The sequence below is a fragment of the Parus major genome, chromosome 2 (assembly GCF_001522545.3).
Source record: "Parus major isolate Abel chromosome 2, Parus_major1.1, whole genome shotgun sequence".
Lineage (NCBI taxonomy): Eukaryota > Metazoa > Chordata > Aves > Passeriformes > Paridae > Parus > Parus major.
The window spans coordinates 146,090,144-146,114,920 of NC_031769.1; the positions used below are offsets into that span (position 1 = coordinate 146,090,144).

The following is a 24,777-nucleotide window of genomic DNA, read 5'->3' on the forward strand; positions in this document are numbered from 1 at the left end:
AAGTATGGCTACGGACATCTATTCTGGCTCCTTCTTATCAACATACATAGATTTCTTCAACTACATCTACAGCCTTCAACTAAGCTAAAACAGAGCTATTATAAAGCCATTGAGTTTTAATACAAAGACTCTAAGTGGCAGATAACCCATTGACATGCTGAGGTAAGTTTCTCCCCTGGTTAAAAAATCTGTGTATTAAAATTTAACTCTTCATTTATGGTTCCAGAGGGAAGATTTAGTAAGAAATCAGCTAGACTATGTAAATTTTTCAACCACTCGAGTTCAACATGTTTTATAGGGCATTTAAAGATGATTTTTATATGCAGCAGAAATAATAGTTTCTTCTTTGCTTAAAGGAAAAGAGGAAATAAAACTGTGCAATGTTTTATAAGATGCAACTGCTTTTTTCTTTTTGAAGGTTTTGTTAAAAGTCCTGTTACCAAAATTCTCCTTTGCCAGGCACAGAACTCAACTGGAATTCTGCAAAACACCAAAATTTTCCTGCTTCTCTTCAGTGAACACCCATGTACATGATACACGAGCTGTACATGATACAGAGGTGCATATTCCATGCATACTTCTTATCTCCATAGCAGGAAAAGAGACATACATTTATTTGCACTTCTGGGATAACAAGCAAAGATGAAAAAAAGTGAATTTGGAGAGCACCATGAACCCTGTGGGCTGTCAGGGGAAGCAGCTTTGAGGTGGCAAACACTGAGGTGGTTTAACACATCCTGAAACTACTTTTTTAGGTATTCTTGCTTAGATCCTTCTGCCATCAGCATTTGCCCTAGGACATGGTACTGGCAGCACAGCATTGATGCACACAGCATGCCCCACATATTGAAAAATCCATCCTCATCCATCCTCATTAAGAACCCTGTTAATTCCTCACCACTCTTAATGGAGGATTTCATGCCACAGCAATTCTACACCCAAAGGAAGCTTGAACAGAGTCAAAGTCATGGATAACTTGCTTGTCATTTACTTATGGAAAGACAGGTGTGGAGAACATGAGCATGTTTGATAGTTAATAATCTAAAGCCAAGGTGAAGACGACAGAGGAAGAATGACACTCCTTATTTCTCCCTATTAACAGATCTTTATAGATGCCTCTTTGAGAGGGTATCAACATCCATCAGCACACAGAGTTCAGAGCTGGGCACACACCATCTAGTTTTAAGGATAAAAAAAGGATTATTGCTTTTACACTGAGAGCACAAAATGGTAGAATCAGCAGGAGATGATTAGTGCCAAAAAGAAATGGGTTTTTTTATGGCAAATTAACACAGAAAGTGATTTAAAAGATAGAATTAAATCAGAGACAAAGGTGCGGGTTCATAAAACTCCCAGTCCTACCCTTGTAAAATCAAAGATAAATCTCCAAAAGCACTAAATCCCATGTAATCACTGAAAATTCCTATTTGCTTAAAAGGGAGCTGGATTAGGCCTCTAATTAAGTTCTGTAAAGTCTGTTTGGTCCAGATGAACAACTGAGAGATGGACAATGTCCAAGGAACAACTCTATGACATGGTCTCAACATCCTCCACTACAACTTGCCAGCACAACTGCTCCCGCTGTTACCTTCCAAACACTGGAGTAAAGCTATTTTTGCCTGTTACTGCTAAATGCATTTTGCCTTTGCCTAGCAAAAAAAGCAATATCACATCTAATCTCACAAGTTCCCAGTGAGCCAAACACAAGATACTGTCCCTTGAATTCTTCCTGAGACCAACAAAGGCTTTCCATTATTTACAAATCAAAAGCATTTAGAGACAATCATCTTGATTTTTTTATTTAAAACAAGGAATGCCCTGTCACTATTATATAAGAAAAAATATACATCCTCCTATTTATACCCATCTTAACCAAGCAATCAAAAAAAAAAATATAATCCTATTCATGCAGGTAATTACTGCACAAAATAATAATAATAATAATAATAATAATAATAATAATAATAATAATAATAATAATAATAATAATAATAATAATAATAATAATAATAATAATAATAATATATAAATAAAATTAATATAACAAAATACACTCTTCTGTTCCAACAATTGTCCCAATTTATCCTAGAAATTCTGCTTGTAAATTGTTGGAACAGTTGAAAATTATAAAATTAAATATAGTTAAATTAATATGATTATTTGCTTTTGATTATTAATTCCATTGCTAGTTTTTCTTGTGTTTTTATTATGCATACCAGTTTTAAAAAGTGCATGCTTTACTTTTTTTTTTTTTTGTAATTTTGAACTGGCAAGCTAAAATGATCCATCTTCTCCTGCCTTTTTTTAAATGTTAATACAATCTAAAATCTAGCATTAAAAAATTTACCATGATACACCTGGTATATTGACTGCTTATGGCGCATGCTTGTCTTGGCAAAAAAAATAAAATAAAAACAAATTGGCTCCCCTCCCACCCTCCCCACTCCCTTTGGAAGCAATCTAAAAAAGCAGGCTGGAACACAATTGCTTCAAGGGCAAAAGAAAAAATAATACCTGATGCTTTAATTTTTGTCACATGGCACTGATTGTGGAATTGCACGCGCGCACACACGCACACACACCCGGCACTCACACAGGCACACGGACACACACTGCAACCTGCTCGTGAGGAAAAAAGTTTGTTAGGTCAGGAGTGCCAGTGGCACATGAAGGCTCCCAGCTGTGTGTGCAACTTTGGATTTGGTACCCACTTCACGTCACCTTGAATCCTCTGACATCCACCAAGGGGGTAATGTAAGGCATACTTTGCTGGAACAGTAATAATCCATGCTTCATGCTCAAGAGCTGAGTCTCAGAGGAGGACTGGCTTGCTCTACTCCCTTTGGCCTCGCTCCGTCTCACTCAAGGAACAAAAAACCCAAAACAACAAAGGACTGGGAAAAAACAAGGAAAGCAAAATAAGACAAATCCCTTTAAATGGACTTTCGCCGTTTCATCAGCCTGTGGTTATCTGTAAAGCTGTGCAACCCAGGTGAGATGGAGCTGACAGGAGATGGGAAAAGGCTGTTTTTTAATGTGCTTGGCGAGATCTCCTCTATCTTGTAAGAGATGGAGTGAAAGTACTGGGGGTTCAGCTTCGAGCTGAACGAATTTTGGTGGGACACCACCCGGCTGGTGTACTCGTGGGACCTGTAACACATGCAGGAACAAACTGACTGAAGGTCTGTTACTTCGGCCTTGTACCGTGGCCGACCATGCTGGGAGTCCTCTTGGATGTGGATAATCATGCTGTTGCGGTTCCCTGCCAGGGACGCCCGTTCCTCGGCATCCCTCCTCTCATCCTCACTGTTCATGGTCAAGAACCTGAGAACAACCAGATTTAGAAATGCCCCAATGACTGTCAACCCCACTAGAATGTACATAAAGCTAAAAGCCACGTAGAGAGGCTTCTTTTGAAGGGCCCCTTTGGTCTGCAGGGCCACATAGTCTCCAAACCCTATCGTAGTCAATGTTATAAAGCAGTAATAGTAAGCATGGAAAAAGCTCCATTCCTCATACTGGGAAAAGGCTGCTGCTCCAATGCAGAGTGTCCCCATGCAGGAGAAGAAACCCACAGTGACCATGTTTTCCATGGAGACCTCGGTGCTCCTCATGCCACAGCACTTTTTGATGCGTTTCAAGAGGTACTTGACGAAGGTGTTCATGCGCTCGCCCAGGCTCTGGAACATGACGAGTGTCAGTGGGATCCCCAGGACTGCGTAGAACATGCAGAAGGCCTTCCCCGCGTCCGTCCCTGGGGCAGCGTGTCCGTAACCTGGCAAGGGGGATGGAAACACAGGACAGTCAGCAGGGCAGGCGGTGGCCACGGCTCCTCCACCGTGCAAACCACACAAATCGCCCTGAGGCCACTGCCAGATCCAAAACTGCAGGGACCCTGCAGTCATGGTCTTCCCGTATCTCCTCACCCACACCCTGTGTCTGCAGTAAATAAGGCACAGAAAAACAACATTCAGGCAGGAGTGGGAAAGGTGAAAGAATGCACAACCCATTCTACTTCAAACAACGTTGAGTCTCCTAAACAAGGTTATATCACATGGATTAACTGAGGAAATTTCATGTCTGTCCAGTGTCACAGGCAATAGCGGAAACTTTGGAAACAGATGGACTTTCCCAGTGTTTTTGAGAGTAGCTGGTGTTGCTCTGTCCCAAAACCAGAGTACAGTGATGGCATCCAAATTTTGTGTCTGCTGACAGAATGGAGTTAACAACATCCACAGGCCCCCCAGCTGAAGAAATTCCTTTTCAAACTCCCCCATACTGAATAAGCCTTCCTCCTAGACACCTAATGAAAGTGACTCATTGCTGGAACACCATAGGAATTTAGGGATTTAATGCCCATTCTACCTTTACTTACTGGAAGAAAAAACGATTTACCAGCTTGTGCCATAGTTTTACAGCTTTGACAGTTAGTATGGCAAAGGCAATTTCATCAGGATGTTAAACTAATCCAAGGACAGAGGATGTACCACATTTCACAGCATAGTTTTCAGATGGTAAAATCATGGCTAAGCCTTTATTCTAAATCAAACCATAAGCAGGAGGCTGTTTAGATATTATAATTACAGCTGCTCAGATTACATTGCTTTAAAAAATCTACATTTCTTACAGCTGAGATTTTAAGAGACTGTACCAAAGTCTCCAAAATGAGATGGCTGGGACCCACTTGGCCATTGTGTCCATTCACCATGTGGCTACCACCATCTAGACTCCCTTTACAGTCGGTGACTAGAACTACATACTTCACAAGAGCAGCTCCTGTTGTGTACACAGAGGTGTCTAAAACAGGTCAGTGAGTTATTCTCAGGAGGCAACTATTTCTCTTCAATCATTGTAATAGAAATCTTGGGGCAGAACTCTGTTCAAGATTAATATACCTACATTTATGTATCTGCATGTGTTCTATGTGTCCAAACTCCCATTATAGTCAACAAAAATTCTAAGAAAACAGGCAGTAGTGAGTTATTTTACTGACCATCCCAATTCTGGCAAGATGAAATGACAGTTCTAACTGTTCATTGATCATGTTCATTAGGTCCCCATTAGACTGACTAGACATCTGTTGACTGCAAACTTAGACACCCAGAGCACTGGCAGAGAACTACCTGTAAGCAGCAAAATGAAGATATCCTAATCATGATAGTAACCTTGAGTGACTGTCTCCAGTATAGATGCCTGCATTGGAGATATTGAGAGTTTAAATCAGTTTTCCAGAAAGAATCCTCTAGCTCTATACTAGATCCCTGAGATATCAGGATACCCATAGATGACTGGCAGATAAAACACAGGGTGTTCAGTAGACCCACACTCTCACAGATCTGAAGCTGGAGGACAGAGCTGGCATGAGATACCACTGAGGCAGGACCACTGAGGAGTCCTGCCCATCACCTTTAAACTCAGGTCATTGACCTGCTGCTCTGAATTTGTCTATTTCTTTTTTGAAACTGCACATCTTCTCAATATCCTGTGGCAACAAATTCCAGAAGTTCACTATCTGCTGTGCAAAAAGGTACATTTTAATTTCAAGGCTATCTCCTTGTTTCAGCTAGAACACCTTAGTTACAGAATTGAAGTTCTAAATCTTCCTTATCTACCACCTTCATGTTTTCAGCTAAGCTCAGCTTTATCTCTGCTCTCAGCTTTTTCCTGTCTAAACTGAAGCCACAGTCTTTTAAACTCATAGAGCAGAAGTCACATTTCCTTGATCATTTCCATATCCTTCTTTGGACCTTCTCTAGCTCTGCCACACCAGTGTTGAGGTGCAGAACCCAGAATTCTGCCTTCCTCTTAGGATGGGGCTGCATCTCAGAGTCTGCACTTTTACTAGAACTAAAATATGAACATGAGACAACCTTCAAAATGTAAAGCAAGAGTATACAAGGAAAATAAAACAAGAAAACCAGCAAGAATCCCCTTCAAAAAGCAAAATGTTTATTCTTAGGTCAGTTTATATTTGTTGATGGATGGATTGGAAAAGCCACTTTACAAATGAAGCATAAAACTCAAAATAGGAAGTTCTTTTCCAGGTTATAAAGGAAAGATATTCACCTGTTATATTGAGCCAGGTAGTCTGTTCATCATAAAAAGCAGTTTCCAAATTACCTGGAAAGCGAAGTTTCTTCACCAGATTGTTCCTGGGTTAGTTCCACCTGACTGTCCCTCAATAAAGGCTATAATTGCCTCTCATTACTAAGATCAGCTTTTGAACTACAGGGGTGTTAATTAAACCAGGGACATCTTCCTATTTTATAGCTTTAGTTACAGATGATAAAGAGAAGGAAAGCTTCAGAAAATGTGATTTTCCAGATGGCTGAAGAGATGGCAGTTGGTGGAAACAACTTTTACTTTGGGTTCTAAAAAAAATATTTGGGGCGAAAAAAGGTTTCTTTTGATCTCCCTATATCATTCTCATTAAAGATATCCCCAAGAAACAGTTTTAGGGACATTATAAAACATTAATATTATGTGCTTACATGCTATCTCACAGTTGAATTTATAATTTGTCCCAGACTTTGTAATTGTATATCCCATAAGATACAAATATATCTGTATCCTTGTTTTACAGATAAGGAAGCACAGACACCAGAGTAAAAGTAAAGCAGGCTTTACTTTCCCTCCAAGTCACATAGGTAGATAGAAAATCCAGAAATTCTGACTTCTATTCAGCCCCAAGTCATAGTGACATTCCACAATATTAGATAAATGTCTCTTACTGTATTTTTACCATGAATCTGGGGTAAAGAAACAGATTTCTTTACAGAACTTTAACAGAATTGTTATTCATGAATCTGGAATAAGACTCTATAAATAGATTAATGTATAAAGGATTAGTCACATATTTATCCTATACAACATGATTTTAAGGAGTAGACTTAAACATTGCCTTAAACACTCTGAAGTGAGGGGTGTGAAAATACACCACAGACCTAACTCTCCATTCTGTATGCATTTCAGGATCTATCCAGCACTGAACAGAGTATTACATGGAAAGCAAACCGCAGCAGTCCATGTTTTCTGAAATTCAATATTTTTCAAATCTAAAACGAACCTCTGTCTTCTTAACATCAGAGACTGCCTCTGGGAAACAGGGAAAGGTGAATAATTGCCAGAGGAAGAGAGGCACAAAGGAGCAATAGTGCTGGGAAAGGACACAGGTGACAGAGGCAGTCTCCAGGTAGTTGGGTTTGACTTGCATCAAGTAAAGGCAGAAGCAGAAGCAACTGCCTTGGTAGCAGATTCTAGCTACCAAAATTCTCCCTGATCTCCTCTACACAAATGTCACTGGCCTTTGGCAGAGTATAAAGAGATGACTTTGTGTCATCATTAAGAAACGCAAAGCCTAAAGAAAAACAGAAATGTTAATGATGATATCAGGGCTTCTCTCTCTTCTGTGGTGAAGAAGAAAGACTGAACAGAAGACCTAAGCATTGGGTACAGGAAATGCATCCCTTAACAAGCCACAGAGGAAGAGGGAGAAAGGTGTAGATGGAGCTTTACACTGGACCACACCTAAGCAAACACTGCCCATCCTACACTAATGAAGTAACTGGTTTGCTGAGGTACCACAATACAGCAGTGTGACCACAGCAGGCAGTTTTGTCTGGTGTTCAATGACATATCATTTGAATGATCAAGGAAAGTCTAAATAACTCTCACCCTGATTGGAAGAAATGTCATCAGTATACTCCCTCACTTTCCAAATGCCTCCCAGCTGCTTAGGCTTTCAAGACAGAGCTCATCTGAGCTGGCACCAAGAAGATTCGCTTGGCACAAAGAAATGTCATGTTTCAGTGTTACTCCAGTTCTGGACTGTGAAGAACCAATACACCACAAAATCCATCTCCTCCCAGTCATGGAACAGGTGGGCTACAGACACCAAGCAGATCTGCAGGAAGGTGTAGGCAAGGGAAGCAAGCAGCCACACTGTAAGGGCTGGCATGAAATCAGTACTCTGTTGGGGTCTTCCCTGCCTTTGGTTTTTTCAGGCCCTGGCCGTTCTCTGATGAAAAACTCTCAAAGAACATGTGCACCTACATGTAATTCTAGAAGAAAAATGGAATTCTGTTTTCTCATTTGCCAGAATGTAGCTATAAAGGTCTGAGAAAAAAAAACACTTAGAGCCTTCTTCAATGCTTATTTTTCTGTGGTGCCTTTCAGACAAGACAGAGAAAGAAACTACTCACTACAATCTCTAAGAGGTCCAGCTGGGGATAACCCCATAACTCCAGGACACTGTTCTGGTGTACCAGCCCACAAACAGAAAAAGCAGAGGAACTCAGTGCACAGCTATTCTGAATCCAACAGCGACCACAAGCTGGCTGAGGAAGAGCACAGGAATGCTATAATTACATGTGAGTTTTCCCCCAAGAATTCATCTACTCAGATTCATTATTTGGTGCTCAGGGATTTCCTAAGCCAGTTTTTGCTGGTTTAGTAACACAAAATGGGTTTCTCTTCCATGAGTTTGGGTATTGCCCCTTCAGTATCTTTAACATCCCATGACAAGGAGGTTCATAGAACAACTATGTGTTCTCTAAAAAAAAAAAAATGCCATTTCTCCTTTACTTCCCTTTCATTATTATCATTTGATGGCAATGGTGTCTCCTCCTCTTTGGAAGAGACCAGGAACAATCGTTCCCCCTTCCCCTTCTTTGTGTCACTCATGATTTTATAGACCTTTTATCCACAAAAATGGCATGTTGCATTCAGGCCCCAAGTAAGTATCTCTGACACTTTGCAGCCTCATGTGGACAGAGCAGCTTGCTCAGATCTACATCAGTGACTTCTGCACCACACTCAGCTGCAGGGTACAGACAGGTCTGTAACATCTGTCCTGTCCTCCAACACAAATTCCCTGAAATAACACTTTGCTTCTTGGGCAAAAAGAGTCTTAAACAAGTTCATGCTATTGTAATGATACAGACTGCTCAGAGTGAGTAAATCTATATAAAAAGAAAACATGGGAAAAAATCCTGAATATATTCAATGTGTTGCATCTACATAGCAGCCATCTCCAGCACTGCAAGGCAGTATCTAGCAAACTAAACTGGCTCAAGTTCTGCCAGAAGTGCTTAAGGTTAGATATTAGGGGGGAAAAATTCATTAAAGGAATGTAAAGCATTGGAACAGATTCCCCAGGGAAGCAGTTGAGTGTTCAGAAAACATGGGAATTTGACATTTGAGGACATGGTTTAATGGTAAACATGGGCTTGGTGCTGGGTTGACTGTTGGATTTGATTTTAAAAGTCTTTTACAACCTTAATGATTCTGTGATTCTGAGGATGAATTCCACCACCAGCCCATGATGTCCACACTCTACCATCATCCCAGCCCTTTATGGCTTCCCTCTGGAATAATCAGCACTGTCCTAGGCAAAGTCTATGCCTGGAGTTATGGAGGTTAACACTGGTCAGATCCACTGGAACTCAGCACCCTCTTGGTGCAGCAGGTGATTATCTATTTCTGGCACTCAGTGTGTCATCTCTGTTGGCTTCTGTGTCCTACAAAATACAGGTCCTGCTTCACTAGGCAGCACAGATAGAGCCTGCATGTGTTTTCTGAGTGTTTTTCTACACTGGGCTCTGTCAGAGATTGAGAGAGGTTTGTCTCTAGATGTGCACTGGTACATGGCCAGTGCTAAAAAATAAAAACTGTGGCAGTGGTGAGCTAGTTATAGGTCATGCTCAGGCCAGAGTGTATCTGCAGAGCAGCTGAGCCTCATTCACATCCATGTTCAATGTGCAACAAGTCTTAGATGTCTTGAATCTCAAAGCAATGCTCTACATTATTCATGAGGGATGATTTATTTCTCTTAGGAGGAGGTTTCTCCCCTCATTCATCTACACATCATTCATCCTCATGATGGGCATTTGGGCCAGGTCATCCCTGACAACAGTCCCCAGAAAGGAATTAACTTCTCCATCCCTGTGACTCAAACCCTTCTTACTCATGCTGGCAGCAGCCCAAGCCAGGAGATAATGAAGAGAAGATAATGGCACCTGCTCTTCAGATGGGCAAGTGTAATTCAGATTAAAACATCTTCATGATGTCACACACTTCACTTCAGAGGTTCATCTACGTCAGAGAAGCTGCCACAAGGATCAGGCTGTCTCTGCTGGATTTGCTATTCATGCTTTCAGCTTTCAGCAGGGAGAAGAAACAACATGTGGTGCTGATGAAAGATATTTTCAGGAGGGATCAGGGAGATACTACATCTAACTAACTGGTAGTAACTCATTCACCAGGACAAAGACTTTCTCCTGTAAGGTAATCAAGAGCTGCTATTACCTGGATGAGAGCTGCTGGATAACTACACCACCCTCCTGGCACATGGGCACTGCTGACTGCTCCCTCTTCTCTCTCCCACATCTGGCCTCTCCCTGAATCCTGCTGCCTTTCTCCTCAAACATCTCCAGGACCTCTTTTTTACTTTTATTCCCTTGTTGGTTGATTTCACTGTAGACTTCAGCTGAACAATCTCTCTTAGTTTTGTACGTCTCTCAATAGGAAACACACAGCAATACATGATAATATCATCTCCTGTTGTGAAGACAGGGACATCATAGGAGAGCAGAAAGAATCTAACATGCCCAAATACAACCTCACATCCTAAATCTCTCCACAAGCTTGGCATGGCCTCTCATCCTGGCTCATCCCTGGTATGTTACAACTGCTTCCATGTCCTGCTGAAGTAAGGTCACACCACCTTGGAGGTTGCACTCACTGCTTTGTTTTATATCAAACCTGCAGAAGATCTCCTATTCTGGGTGTCAGGGATACAACAGGCTTCCACTGTTTTTTTTTTTTCCTCCCCACCAAAAGGACAGACTGCTTTTCTTCTTGATCTTGAAATCAAACTTCCAAGATGTTCAAGGAAAACAGCTTCAAAAGCAGCTCTGATGGGAGAGGCAGGCACAGGCAATATGCAGCAAGGAAATGAGGAGGAAAAGGAAGAAATGGCTTCTCTCTGGGATCTCTGGGATCTGCTGAGCAGCAGGTGAAGACACAGCCAAAGCCAGTCTTGCAGATAGAAGGCCACTCATGCACATCATGAATCAGGACAGACAAGTGTTTGCCCCAGGAACTGCCTCTGAGCAGTGGTTCCTGTAAGCTCACCAGGGATGCTGAACCTACTGCCTGTCAGCACAGCCAGCAGCAGACCTGAAGGACTCATCCAAAACTGATGATACTGATAACTACTGCTGCCACTCATTCCGCTGCCACATCTCCTCACTCCCTCTACTATTCTGGTCTGCAGCCATCCCACATTCTCTCCTTCCTTATGGAACCTGAACCTCCCACTCTGGAGCATTAGTGATAGCATTTTTCCCTATGGCTTCTCTTCCAGCCACACCAAGTTGCAGTAAATATTAGCATGGTGAATGCTCTGCATCACTCAAAATGCCTGTTGGCATCAATTCCCAGCCCTGACCACTACCAGATGTGGCTAAACCATCTTCCATTGGAAGATTCAACTATAGGAAAAGTACCAAGAGTGCTTGGGCAACTGCTTAGGAACACAGTCCTGAGTTCTTACAGCCTTGATGGAGCAGGAACTGAAGCTATCAGCTGTAACAGCATTTTGGGTAATCCTCCTGTGGGTGGCACCTGGGAAGACAGTTCTATTTCTCACACTGCCTGAAATTATAGGGATCCAAAGGCAGAAATTTAGTGCAACACAGCCATGCTCATTTCTGATTCAGGGTAGGACTTAGGATTTCTGGTTTGGCTGGTTTCAGCTGGAGATCACATGCAATAGAGTCAGGTATAAGACCTGGGTTAGAGGTCGACCCTCTTGAAGAGATTTCCTTTGGATTCTCAGAGGATCACGGCAAATGATGTGTCTCAGTCCCTACAAGTCTCTCAGTAAGGCCATGCTCATGGGACACATTGGAGAATTGTGTTTCAGAGGTTCTCAGACTGATTAGACTGCACTTTTCCTCCTCGTTCCCTGCCTGGACTCCACCACAAGGGATGACCTCTCCTTTTCCCTGCTGGACCCTCCCTGGGGAGGTGAGGACACAAATCAATTCAGTTCCTTGGGGCAGAGCACTTGGAGGTGCTGCTTATTCACCACTTCTCCTGTCAGAGGCTTGTGCCCAGGTAGTTTCAACACTCCCCCAGCCGGAAAGACCTGAGGACTTCTTTGCTTCCCCTGGGAAAGATCTTGTATTCTTCCTGGACTTAGACCCCAGGAGGACACAGCTCCTCTCTTCTACTGTTTCTGCATATGCAAAAACGTACATTTGGTCACATTTGGCTCTTTCAAATACCCACTGGGTTGTGGCAGTAAGGAAGAGGTTTATGACTTTAAACCAAGGCATAAAAAACTCTTTTTTCTAATTAGTCCTGTGTTTTTCTCATTTCTTGGTAAGAATGAGTGATCTATATCCGTATCTCTGCCCATCTGTTTTCCCTCTACGATAACTTTGAAGCTGCTCACCAATTTCCACCACTTAGAAGAAACTGTAATGTGAACTTGATAGTGATCTGTTCTGCTGGGCCTGCCATCTGGCCAATCTGTGAATACACATAAAAGGGCCTAAAAATCAACACACTTAGTGCAGGCTCAGCTACAGCTGGGATCAGCTCCTTCCCTGGCCAGTTACTGGAAAGAAACAGGAGCTGGAGGTCCTGCAAGGTGAGGTGAGATGCAGAGGCAAGGGAGAGAACTGAAGGAATGTCTCCATCACCTTATTAAACAGTCTGTGATGGAATATCTATCTACCTTCAAGGATGGAGATTCAAATCAGGGTTCAAGAGAACTGGGGATGTTTTTGAGTTCACAGGAAACCAAGCTTGACTACTGCTGCTCATCAAGGAGCATCTTGTTTCCAGCAAAAGACAAAATTTGGAAGATGTTGCTTAAAAAAAACCAAAACAACAAATATTTGAGACTTCTGTGTTTCCTTGTGTTTATTTTTCCTTTGAATATGAATATTTCCCTTCTTTTCTATTTAAAATTTATGCTATAAAGGGGTTTACTAGAAAAGTAAATGAGAGAAAGTGGAAAACTTCAAATGGCCCCATGAATTCACAATCTTCTTGCTCATCTATAAGAGAAGATCTTATTATCTCAAACCTCCTCTCATTGAACTTAGCCTCTATTTTTACTGCTTAGACAGGAGATGTCTGCAGTCCCTGGAAATTCTTTTGAATAAGGTAATAGAGTAGCTGAGGTAGTTTCCTGGTTTTTGTTCCTGGTTTTCCACCTCCCAAGAAATCAAGGGTGCCAACACTCACCAGTCCATCTTGTACAGATAGAACAGTATCTCAGCTCATCCCTAAAATTTCCTCTGCTTCAGAAAAGAGGCTGGAAAGAGAGGAGAGGTACCTCCCAACTTCTGTGAGGAGACAACCATTTAATCAGCAGTGATTCTGGTATATCAGATTTGTGTCTGGTGTACCATTCCTGACTCCTCCCAAAACCAACAGCATCTTTGTGCTGAATTTCTGGCTGGGCACAGTTGACTGTTGACTTCTGAGTCAGTATTTTCCCATGAGCTCTATTTTTGACTCCCTGCACTCTTTTGTTCCCCTTCCTCCTCTCTTGGTTCTCTGAATCAATCAGAGGACTGACCTGAGGCTCACATCATATCTAGTCCCAAGGAAAATCATGCCCAGAACAAGTTCTCAATCTGAAGAGAATCATCACAAGCACTAGGAAAAGACTTTATCAGGTCATGTTATCCATTCCCAGGGGATGGCATATGATTGTTCCTTACAATGTATTCTCCAGGGCTTTGTCCAGTTTTGTTTAAATGATTGAAATAACAGGGTTTCTGCTCTCACCCTTAGGAAATTGTTGCCCTGCCCAGTAGATCCAGCTATTAGGAAGTTCTTTTTTGATACACAGCCTGTACTTTTCTTGTTCTATGCTGCCTTTTATCACACTGTTCTTTTGTAGCCCTCAATCTAACACTCACATTTCTTTCCATCATTTCTCACTCCTTTACCCTTCTTAGAGATAGTCACAGCTTCATTCCTTAGTTAACAGTAGTTATAAACAGAGCTCTTGGAGGCAGAGTCCTGCAAGACTCTGAGAGAGGCCAGAAAGACAAGAGGCATTCTACAACATGTCCACATGTACATATATGATTAGGTTTTGTCTCTTTAGAAGCAGCTCCTTATATGATCACTTTTTTTGTACTTGCCTGAGATCACTCTTGCTCTTCAAACACTTTCAGGATCTTTGCTAGAGCTGTACACAGCCATTCTAGCAGCAGAACTGTGGCATCATGGTTATCTGGACTGCAAAATATTGTCCTTTTTGCATATGTAGATGTGACTGACCATCACTATAACATTATGTCCTCACTGCATAGCAAACTTTTCCTGATGCTGTCATTTCTTTACATCACAAAGGCTTTTTGTACTCCATGAATATGATTGCTATAAGCTTTTTTTTTTTCCTTATTCACCTCTATAAATTGAATTCTTGGGCAATTTTAATAGTTTTCTGTAACTGATTTTTGTTGCTCAGTTTATTGGCAATGACCTGAGTCTTCTCCATGAGGGGGGAGGATGAAGGACTCATCACCTGCAGAGCTGGCAGGATGATCCAAGCAGCACTCTGAGGGATCAGTGGGAATACATCAGGAAGAAGCACAGGAAGCCATGTCTTAAAAAAGACCAAAATTTAATGGGTTTAACTGCCACAGTTTCTTCTATGCTGTGATGATAAAAAAGAAGCATGTGAAACTTCTGATTCCGCTTTATTCAAAGAGTTAGTTCTTTTCAAACTACCAGGTCTGAGTCTTCACAGGGTTAACAGGATCCTGCTCTCAGTCTGACACTGGGCTTGAGAAGCTGTATCTGAACAAAAACCCTAGTAAACAAATATTACCAAAGGCCAGCACAGAGCACAGTGACTGAAATCATTAATGACGTAGCACCCACGTCCTCTGAAGCTGTGATGTCACTGTCCAGTGCAGGTCACAGAGAAATGTTCATAAATCCATGGGACATCAGGGCTGGGCTGGTCAAACACAGCACACCCAGCAAGAGACTTGGGGTGACACTCAGGAAAGTGGGTCAGAAGTGTTTGCACTGATGTAATCACATTTTTCCTTCTACAGCTTTCCTCTTTATTCAGCTAAGAGACACACAAGAGCACAGACAACTTGCCATGAGTTTGTTTCAATTTTGTGCTGTTTCTACTGCAGATTTTTCCCATGTAGAAGATAAAAAAAAAGAGTATTTCTCCAAGTTTTAAAAAATATTAATAGGTCCATGGTATTTTAAGTAGATTCTCCTTTCTCCTGCTCAAAAACCAGGACTGTCCCCATCCTAAAGGGCAGCTAAGGGGAAGGTTAGTTATTCCCACTGTGCTTAGATTCAGTCCCTGCTAGAAAAACACACCAGCAAATCAATTTACAGGCAAAACATTGACTAAAACAGAGAAAGCTCTGATGTAGACAAAGTTATACAGACACAAAATCTCTTCTTACAAGGAAGTCTCTGTGTTGGCAGGTGAACAGCCGAGAGTGGAAGAACCAAAAATTCCTTTTCCCTCTCCTTTGCTTGTTGTTCTCTGTCCCTTAATGACTACAATAAGAAATTAGCCATAATGACACAAGTTTTCCTGTTTTTAGAACTTTGCAATCATAGACTTCTTTACATCAGTTACAGCATTTATTGCATCCTTCTCTGAAGAAAAGCATCCCCAAACATATATTCTGAATCTGGCTGTCATAATCAAAACTTGGCAGTTTTGGCCAAGGTTATTTTCCCTGCAGACACTCTAATTTTGCAGCAGTTTTATTAAATGAAACCTGGCTTCAATGATCTAACAGCAAAAGTCAGTGGAATCTGTCATAATTTCCCCCACTCTGTCACATATAGGCTGAACAGTGATTCAAATGGATTTATAGATTTCATTGAATGCGGTACATGGATTTCATTAAAAATAAAGAAAATTAATGTTCAAATGCTTTGGGTTCAGTTTCTTTTACCAGCATACATGGGTTTTTATTTCCCTTGCTAATCTTTCCCCAAAAAAAACCTTATGCTTTAAAATACAAGCAAAGAGAGATGCCTCAATTATCCTCTACAAATTTTAAAGTGTGCACTGTCAATTATCTTTGAAAAGCTGAAATCATTCAATCAAAACTTCTGCGATGGAAGAAGTTCAATTTTGATTGAGAAAGCATTTTTTGAAGCTGAAACCAAGAAAGTTAATGGAAATATATTGCCCAATGGTACTGCCCTGTCCAGCTTTCCACTGAGCCAGGACTAACTTTGAGGCACATCTGTCCTTGTATTTTGAAGACGGAAGAGCTGAGCTAAAACATGAAGGTCAAAGTTTTGCAACGTTGTTCAGCTTTGGCTATGGGAAGACTTGCTGGAATTGCTGTATCAGGGTAATTACACCAGCCTAACTCACTGGGCTGGCACTTTCAAATGAAGCAACCTCATACATTTTTCTGATAGCAACTTTGATCTTGCAGAAGCAAGGACACACCAGGAACTTAGAAACTGTGGTAGCTTTCCCCAGCAAGACAAACCCAGAAGCATTTCTCATGGGATGCTGCTCCAGCCATCAGAAACTGCCCAAGGAAAGCCAGGAAATTGAGCCTAAGAGATATTAAACACAGAATCTGAGCTCATTGTGCATTGAAAATCTTCCTAAAAAGACAGATGTACACCTCAGTTAAGGCTTCCAACTCCACTAATCAAGCTGTAAGACTGTCCCTAAACTCACTGCTCTTACACCTAAAAGTTTTCCTGTTTTCAATCCAAACTTGTTCAAGGTCTGATTCTTCTCATTAAAGTTCTTTGTTCAAACAGCAACCCACCCAGTTTGCCTTTCCTACAGACTAATAAAGATCAGCCGTATCTCTCCAGCCTGGTTTGTTTGTTTGTTTTTTTCCAAGGAGGAATAAACCAGTCACAGCTAGTCTGTTGCATTAGTCAGGGTCACTTTGATAGCATTTTGCACCTTTCCAGCTTGAATTCAATTTTCTTGTACATCAACAACCCAAATTTAGATACAGAGCCACAGAAATTCAATGCTGCATTTGTACAGACTTTGAATTGTATTTCATATAACTTCAGACAGCTCTTGTATACAACACTGACACAAAACCTGAAATGAAGTACTGCATCTCAAACCTGCCTGTCCTTGGTTTGTAGCTAAAAATCCATAGGATCTTATTTTGTCCTGCACTGATGAAAATAGAGTAATTTTTCTTGGTGTCTGTGAACTCAGAGCACTGTAATTCAAGTACACGAGTTCATGATTTAACCAGAGACAAACATGTGAGTTAAGCTCCATGTAGCAAACAGATGGATGCTAAAAAGAAACTTTCCATACACTGCAAGGATCTCTCTCATGAAATGACCCATGAAAAGCAGGATGGGGTTCATGTGCACTATGAGCCCTGAAGCTGACAGACATATCCCAATTAGTTATTCTAAAAGTGGATCTGTTCAAATTCCTCAACACATTTCCAGTGCCCAGAAAATCCTTTTGCTGAGACCAATCTGAGCACTTTCACCTCCTCTTTTATTTCTTTTTTGTTTACAGACATCTACCTTTTCCCCACCAGCCCTGCTAAGCACAGCAAGCGGTGAGATTGCAAGAGGCAGTAGAGTGAGACACCATTTAATGCACCTGACTAGGCATAATCAGAGCCATCCATCACTTCAGTTTTCTATTCCCAGCCAACAGGAATAGTCAAACTGAGTGGGAAGAAATGGGAAGTCACTCAGAAAAACTTCTTCAAACCCTTCACCATTTATCTTTTGCTGGGTGGAAAACAATGACCTACTATATTATTTTAATATCATAACCAGTGTTTTTCATTTTATTTCATTGCTGAGCTCCTCCATAAAAGGTGGCTCAATAAATCAGACTGACAAAGTACTTCATGGAAGATTTCTGAGCAGTCATGAACATCATTTGCAGTTTTTATACCTGAGAACCTCCATTGTAATCCAAGATCCTTCAGTGGCAGGGGATATATAAATGACACATGAGATGGTCCCTTGTTATTCAGAATTCTGCTCTGACACACAGAATTACCATCTGCATTTTCTAAACATGGATACCAGAGAGGGAGAAGGCCTAGTCACAAAGAATACAGATCAGATTAAGAGTTTAATATCCCCTCCAAAAAGGGTTTTGCAATGAGAGAAGTTATTATTCCATTCAATATGAGAGAAAAAAAACACTTAGAAGGGTTATCTCATAAAATCACAGAATGGTTTGGGTGGGAAGGGACCTTAAAGATCATCTTGCTTCAAACCCCTGCCATGGTCAGGGACACCTTCCACTAGATCAGGCTGCACAGGAGCCCGTCAAACCTGGCCTTCAATACTTCCAGAGATAGCATCCACAGCTTATCTGGGCAACCTCTTCCAGCACCTTACCACTCTCACAGTGAAAACTTTCTTACTAATATCTAATCTAATCTACCTTCTTTCAGTTTAAAGCCATTTCCTCTTGTCCTATTTAAAACTTCTTCAAATAAGACATCCTCCAGAACATTCCTGTTGTGATTTAATCTCTATTTCAGCTTCACTTGCAGGCTTTCAAGCTTATATAAATAAGGAGCAGCACTGCCGAGGGTCTATTGGAGAGTCATGTCGGTTAGACATAATGTCCCTCCACTTGTCCCTTGCATCTACAAGGGGCCTGTACTTACAGTGGGACTTATTTATCATCTCATGCTCATCAATCTGGGATTTGAGCTGCAAGCACATGCTCAATTTTGGACTATCAGTAAGTTTATTAGAACAGTTTTGTGGCAGTGAAGTTTCCTTAACTGCACATTTCTGGGAATCAATATATTATTATCATGCAGTGGGTTGACCTTGGCAGGCCACAAAGTTGCTTTCTCACTTCTCAACAGAACAGAGGGAAAGAGTAGGATTGAAAAATCTGTGGCTTGTGATGAGAACAAGTTGATTGATCAACAGTGATCATTCATGGGCAAAACATAGCTTGGGGAAGAGTAATTACATTTGTTGCCATTTATTCTCTGATGAGGTCAGTGAGAAAAAAAAACCAACAAAAACAAAAAACCTTATTCCTATTTCTTCCTTCTCCCCATTCTCAATTTCAGTCCTTCATTCTCAACTCTTCTCTCTTCTCCTCTCCCAATTTGACATGAAGGATTGGGATTGGGGGTTGTGGTCAGTTCATAAAACTTTGTCCCTGCCCCTCCTTCTTGCTTATACTCTTGCCCTTGCTCAGGGTCTCTCCCATGGGATATCATCCTTACCAAACTGCTGCAGCCTGGGTCCTTTCTCTGGGCTGCAGTTCTTCAAGAACTGCTACAATGTGGGTGCTTTCCACAGGGCACAGTCCTTCAGGAACAGACTGCTCCAATGTGGGTCCCCCATGGGCCACAGGTCCTGCCAGCACACCTGCTCCAGCATGGGCTCCTTTCCATTCCTGCCAGGAATTCCTGCTCCTGTGTGTGCCTGCCAAGGGCTACAGCTTCCTTCAGGGCAAATCCTTCTGCTCCAGCACAGGGTCCTCCAAAGTCTTCAGGGTGGGTTGTCTGCTCTGGGGTGGTTCTCCAAAGGCTGCAGGTGGATCTCTGCTCCCCCGTGGACATCCATGGCCTGCTCCAGGGGAATCAGCTCTGGCACCTGGAGCACCTCCTCTCCATCCTTCTGCACTAACCTTCAGGTCTGTAGAGCTGTTCCTCTCCCATATTCTCACTCCTCTGTCACAGAGGCTGTCTGGCATGTTTTACCCTTTCTTGTATCAAGGAGGTGCCACCAGCACTGCTGATGGACTCAGCTTTGGCCATGGTGGGCTCCATGTTGGTGCTGGCTGGAGCTGACTCTGCCCAGCATGGGGACAGCTTCCTGTGTTTTCTCACAGAAGCCACCCTTGCAGCCAAAACCTTTCCACATAAACCAAATACAGATCAATAGCTATTTTATATTTGGTTGCTTGCTTGCTTGCAACTCTTGGAAGTAACAACTTCACTTTCAAACTTGCTACCTCATTCATTGATGGGTCTCAGTTTGCTTTGCAAAACCATATACAGTTTGATAGAGCTGTTGTCAGCAGCTTCAAGTGCTCACACTGAGTCTGAAGCTGTTCCTGAGTCCTGAAGACCTCTGACTCCCCGGCTGTGTAGCAGCAGCAGCAGCATTATAAACCTGGCAAGGCTTCATTTATCTCTGCAGAGGATCAGCTCTCAGCTTCAATGAATCTGTCCCAGGGAGAAGACTCCAGTAAGCACCAGCACATCTACTGGGTAACCAAGCTGCTTTTCTTACTAGGCAGACAGGGACATGGCCTATAGACAGAAATCAAAAATTTCCTTCAAAACAACAGAAGTCTTTGACTACACTGAATCTCAGACTTCTGTACTCAGTGGCCTTATTCTCCCATCAGTTCAATTTCATTTCCACACTTCTATTTTGTTAGTCATATCTATCCCTCCTCCTTGCCTGCACCACCAATAGATCACTCCATTGCTGTTCTTGTGCCTTCACCCTACATGTTTTCATTTGCTGTTATCACCTTATTTTGGTTCTGTTTTCCTCCTCTGTCACCCACTTTCTTTCATTCCTATCTGCCCCTTTTTCAATCTCCCGTCTACATCTGCCTCCAAAGACATTGCACAATATTTAAATGAACTCCATAACCTGTAACCACCCTATGCAACAGTTTTCCCGTGATGATAATTGCCAGCTATAAACTATCAGCTTTATCTTGGCTATCAAGTTTAATTCTGGCTTGGGACATTATAAAATTAGCCCTTCTTGGCAAAGCTGCTGGCCTTTAGTTTCTACAAGAACACAATTAAATGGTATTTGTTGTGCAGTCAAGCCACAGCAAAGCTAAGAGGAGACAGACATCAGGAAGTTATTAGATTAGGAAGTAAAACAACTACTCCTTGGTTAGATCAAGCATTCAATTCAACAATATATATTATTTCAAAGGCAATACAGGCAAAAAACCCCAAAAACCTCTGAGGCACTTTTCCTCCTTCCCTCCCTCCTTATCTAGGCTGTGAGGAAACACATATCATAATAGCAAATGAGGAAAGTCATTACCAGACCTCCAGATTTTGGGTTTGTTCACAAGGTTACTTGTGCCACGCTGGGTTAACTCAGTGGGGACTCCAGAGCACAGACACAGCTTGAATTCCTTCCTAATTAAATACGCACACATACACCATAATCAGAGCTCTTTCTTCACCCCAGGGCAGGATCTTTGGCTCATATAAGTCAGCAGAATGCCCTGAGGAGCTACTTTGATTTATATTGGCTAAAAATCCAGTCCCAGAGCCTCTGTGCATAAGAGGATGTTTTAGAATAACTGGTGAGTATCTGAGCTTAAAGAAGCCTTCTCACAGATTTGCACCCTGCAGATAGGCACTTGTATGTGCATCAGTGAGTGGTACCTGAAGTTTTACCCTTTCTTCAACTCAGCTTTTGATTAGAGATGGACAGTGCTCTGAAGCTGGTGTCCACAAGCTCCATCCTGCCGTGGCAATCACTCCCTCATGCAGTGACGCAGTCCAAAGGAAACAAAAACAAGCAAATTTGCTGGGCATGCCCTACTTTGTCTTCACAGATGTCCCCCTAATCATTGCATTTGGCATGATTATGGAGGAAAGCTATAAAACATAAACCAGTTTCTACTCATGTATTCTTTCCCCCAGAACCTGTGACAGGGTTTGCTCACATAAATTAGGAAAGTTAAAAAATTGTTCAGCGCATTCTAAACACCTGAACCATGTCAGAAGTTAAGCATTAGTATCACCATCAGGGAAACAGGGATCCTAATGAGGTTCTTCTTTAGAGGAAAGGTTAAGAAACACCAGCTTTAGGGTAGCAACTGCAGTCCTTTGGAGTCTGTCAAGGCCAAGCGTCCCAGGAACTCAAATCATTACACAGTGAAAACACATCCTCTGGGAACCGGGTTCAACTTTTGACAACCCACACAGGGTTTATGTGTGAATCCCGCTCAGCACAGCTCTGTTTCTCCACCCACCCACGGCCAAAGGAGCAGACAGGCTTAATTTACTGCTCTTTAAAAACAGATGCTGGCCTTCAATTTATCTCCATCAAGAGGAAAAAATACCCAAGCTTCTCAAATGAAATGCCCTGCAGGATTTTGCCTCAGCAAATGTGAGATGGAGATTTGACAATAAAAAAGACATTTCATTTGTCTTATTAGTGGCTGACTACTGTGGAAGGTGTTCAATCAATTAGACTGATCTTGGCCCCCTGAATTATTGATAGAGAGAGCTGGATTACACTCTAAAATGCTTTTAGTTTAATTGCCCAACCCATCATTGCTTCATTTTCCTTTTCTTATGTGTATAAATTTTTTGTTGTTGTTGTTTTGTTATTTAAGCAAAGCAGTTTGCCAGCAGCTGACTCTGGCACTTTGCTGCTGCTGGAGGGAGCGAGCGCCGAGGCCTCGGCCGGGCACAGCGCTCGGAGGGTGCAGCAGGCAGGGAACATGCGGAACCTGGCGGGAGAACAGCGGCTTCCCACGATGAGAGAGACATGCATCATGCCCATTCTGTGCATTTTACACCTTTCCTTTCCCATTCCTTTATCTTCATACACTGGCACCTCTTTCCCACTGCGCACTTTCCTTCCCTTGCATGCAGAATCATAGAATCATTGCTCTTGGAAAAGAAAAAAATATCAAGTCCAACCTCCAACTAAATACCACGATGCCCAGTAAACCTATGGGAACTGACAATGGTCAAATAAGAGACTTTTAGGCTTCAGACATTAGCTTGAGCCTGTGTAAAATTAATTCACACAACTTTCTCACTCTGGCCTGAGAAATCATGAGGAATCCAAACAGTCCTTAGAGAAGGAAAACAATCTTTGCAGGTGTTGTGTGTCACCTTGTTGTTTACTTGCAAGAAACAGTCAAGGGGCGTTGTTCCTAATAGTCCAATGATGGTGATGTGTTGGTTTCATGAGCAATGAGAGTTTTACCTTTTTGGACCTTCTAAGAACTGTCTATAAAAGAAGATCTGGAAGAATAAAAGTTGCTCTCTTTTGAAACCAAAGCTAGAGAGTCTGTGTCATCACTTGGCTGCTCCTAGCACAGTGCAACATAAACCCTATCACAAAGTGACACATCTACTCGATTTTTGAGCACTTCCAGGAATGGTGACTCCACCACTTCCCTAGGCAGCCTGTTCCAGTGCTTAACCACTCTTTCAGTGAAGAAATTTGTACAAATATCCAACTTGAGCCTCTGTCTGGTGCAACTTGAAGCCACTTCCCCTTGTCCTTTCGCTGGTTGGGTGGGAGAAGAGCCCAACTCCCACCTGGAATGCAGAAGAGCACGGTCTTGGCCATGGCACTATCCCCAGCACCATTTGGGTCCCCAAATGGCTTTTCTTACCCCATCCTGACCATCATGGTTTCCCTCAAAATTTCTAATTTTCTTTGCTCATTACCCCTTTCACCCTCAATATCTTCCAGCCTCTCCTCATGCCTCATTCCTCATCATCCCTTAGACACTGCCCTTCATTTCCCAGGCTGTGCACATCAAGTCTTCCTCCAGAGCACCAGGAAATGAGCAAAGACAGAACCACTGTGTTCAAGAGTGCTCCATTTTTATCGACTAACAACAGGTTAAATGCCTTTAAAGCATGATTCCCTGCTACTCTTTTGCAGGCTAACATAAAGTAGTGAGAGAAGAACAAATGGAGCTATAAAAACATGGAAGTTTTTTCACAGTGAGAGAGGAAAAAGGGAAAGGAGGGTGGGGAAAGAGCAAAATATGATGAGATGGGAAAGGGTATAAAAAAGAGATCAAATGTGAAGAGCAAAGAGGGGAGAAAGAGAAAGGATATGAAGAAAGAGGACAAAAACGGAAAGTAAGAAGGAAATAAAAATATGAGAGAACCTTGCCCACTGAAAATGGCAGATATGCAATGTGGATGCTTGGAAGAACAAGATTTCCGAGTTCCAGATGTGAAAGAGCATTTTTGTGACAACAGGAACATGATGTGGTCAGTATGCAGGGCTGAGGGATATGATCTGAGAGGGAAATAAAAGCAGTAACCACAAAGCTGCACAGCAGGTAAATAACACAGTACCTCATATGGGTTTAAAAGATGAGACCATGCACATAACAGGATCCATCTCAATATAATTCATTTTCCAGGAAGTCATTGCAGATCTTTGCCACTGGATCCAGACATGACATGAGATCACTTGGAAACCATTTGGAAGTTAAATTCTGGGAAATGTGTCATTTTTGCATTTTTCTAGATGGCAAGTGAAGAAATGCTGTTATGAGTGGCACTTTAGCTCAGCCCTTCCTGGATGTAATAGGCAATAGATATTTTTCCCCCTAAAATAGAATCAGCAAAAAGCAATTTTATTTTAGACTTGGTTTAGATCAACAGACGACACTATGGAAAAGTGTTTGATCAGATGTTCAGTACTATTGTTGAAATTAAAAGAAGGATAAGCAAAAACAGGTATCAAAGTCCTTAATTTCTGAAGCACAAGGGTGAAGAATTAAAGGGATTAGTAACTGAGTCACTTGGTATTAAGAATGCAGAGATGGTAACAAAGGACCTTGAGATTTCTCCATGACAAATTCACAAAGAATACCAAGATTAGAGTATAATAATGCTTATTGCAATACATCTTGCAACATAGTGCAAGATTATAGTAATACTTATTGCAAGGGAAGAATTGTCAGGGACAGTTAAGAGAAGGAAAATGGAAAAAGGATAAATCAACAAATCCATGTCCAAGTTTTTATATATAGGAATAACAGGATAATGGTCCAAGAAA

General features: G+C 41.8%; 1 protein-coding gene across 1 annotated transcript in view; it reads right to left on the minus strand.

Moving 5' to 3' along the window:
• Positions 1-2,461: 2,461 nt before the first annotated feature.
• The window catches only part of KCNK9 (potassium two pore domain channel subfamily K member 9), an 87,191-nt gene continuing 64,875 nt past the window's right edge, over positions 2,462-24,777 (minus strand). The window contains exon 2 of the mRNA XM_015649742.2: positions 2,462-3,775. Within this exon, the coding sequence (XP_015505228.1) occupies positions 2,934-3,775 (842 nt within the window). The 3' untranslated portion in view covers positions 2,462-2,933. The remainder of the gene's footprint in view (positions 3,776-24,777) is intronic.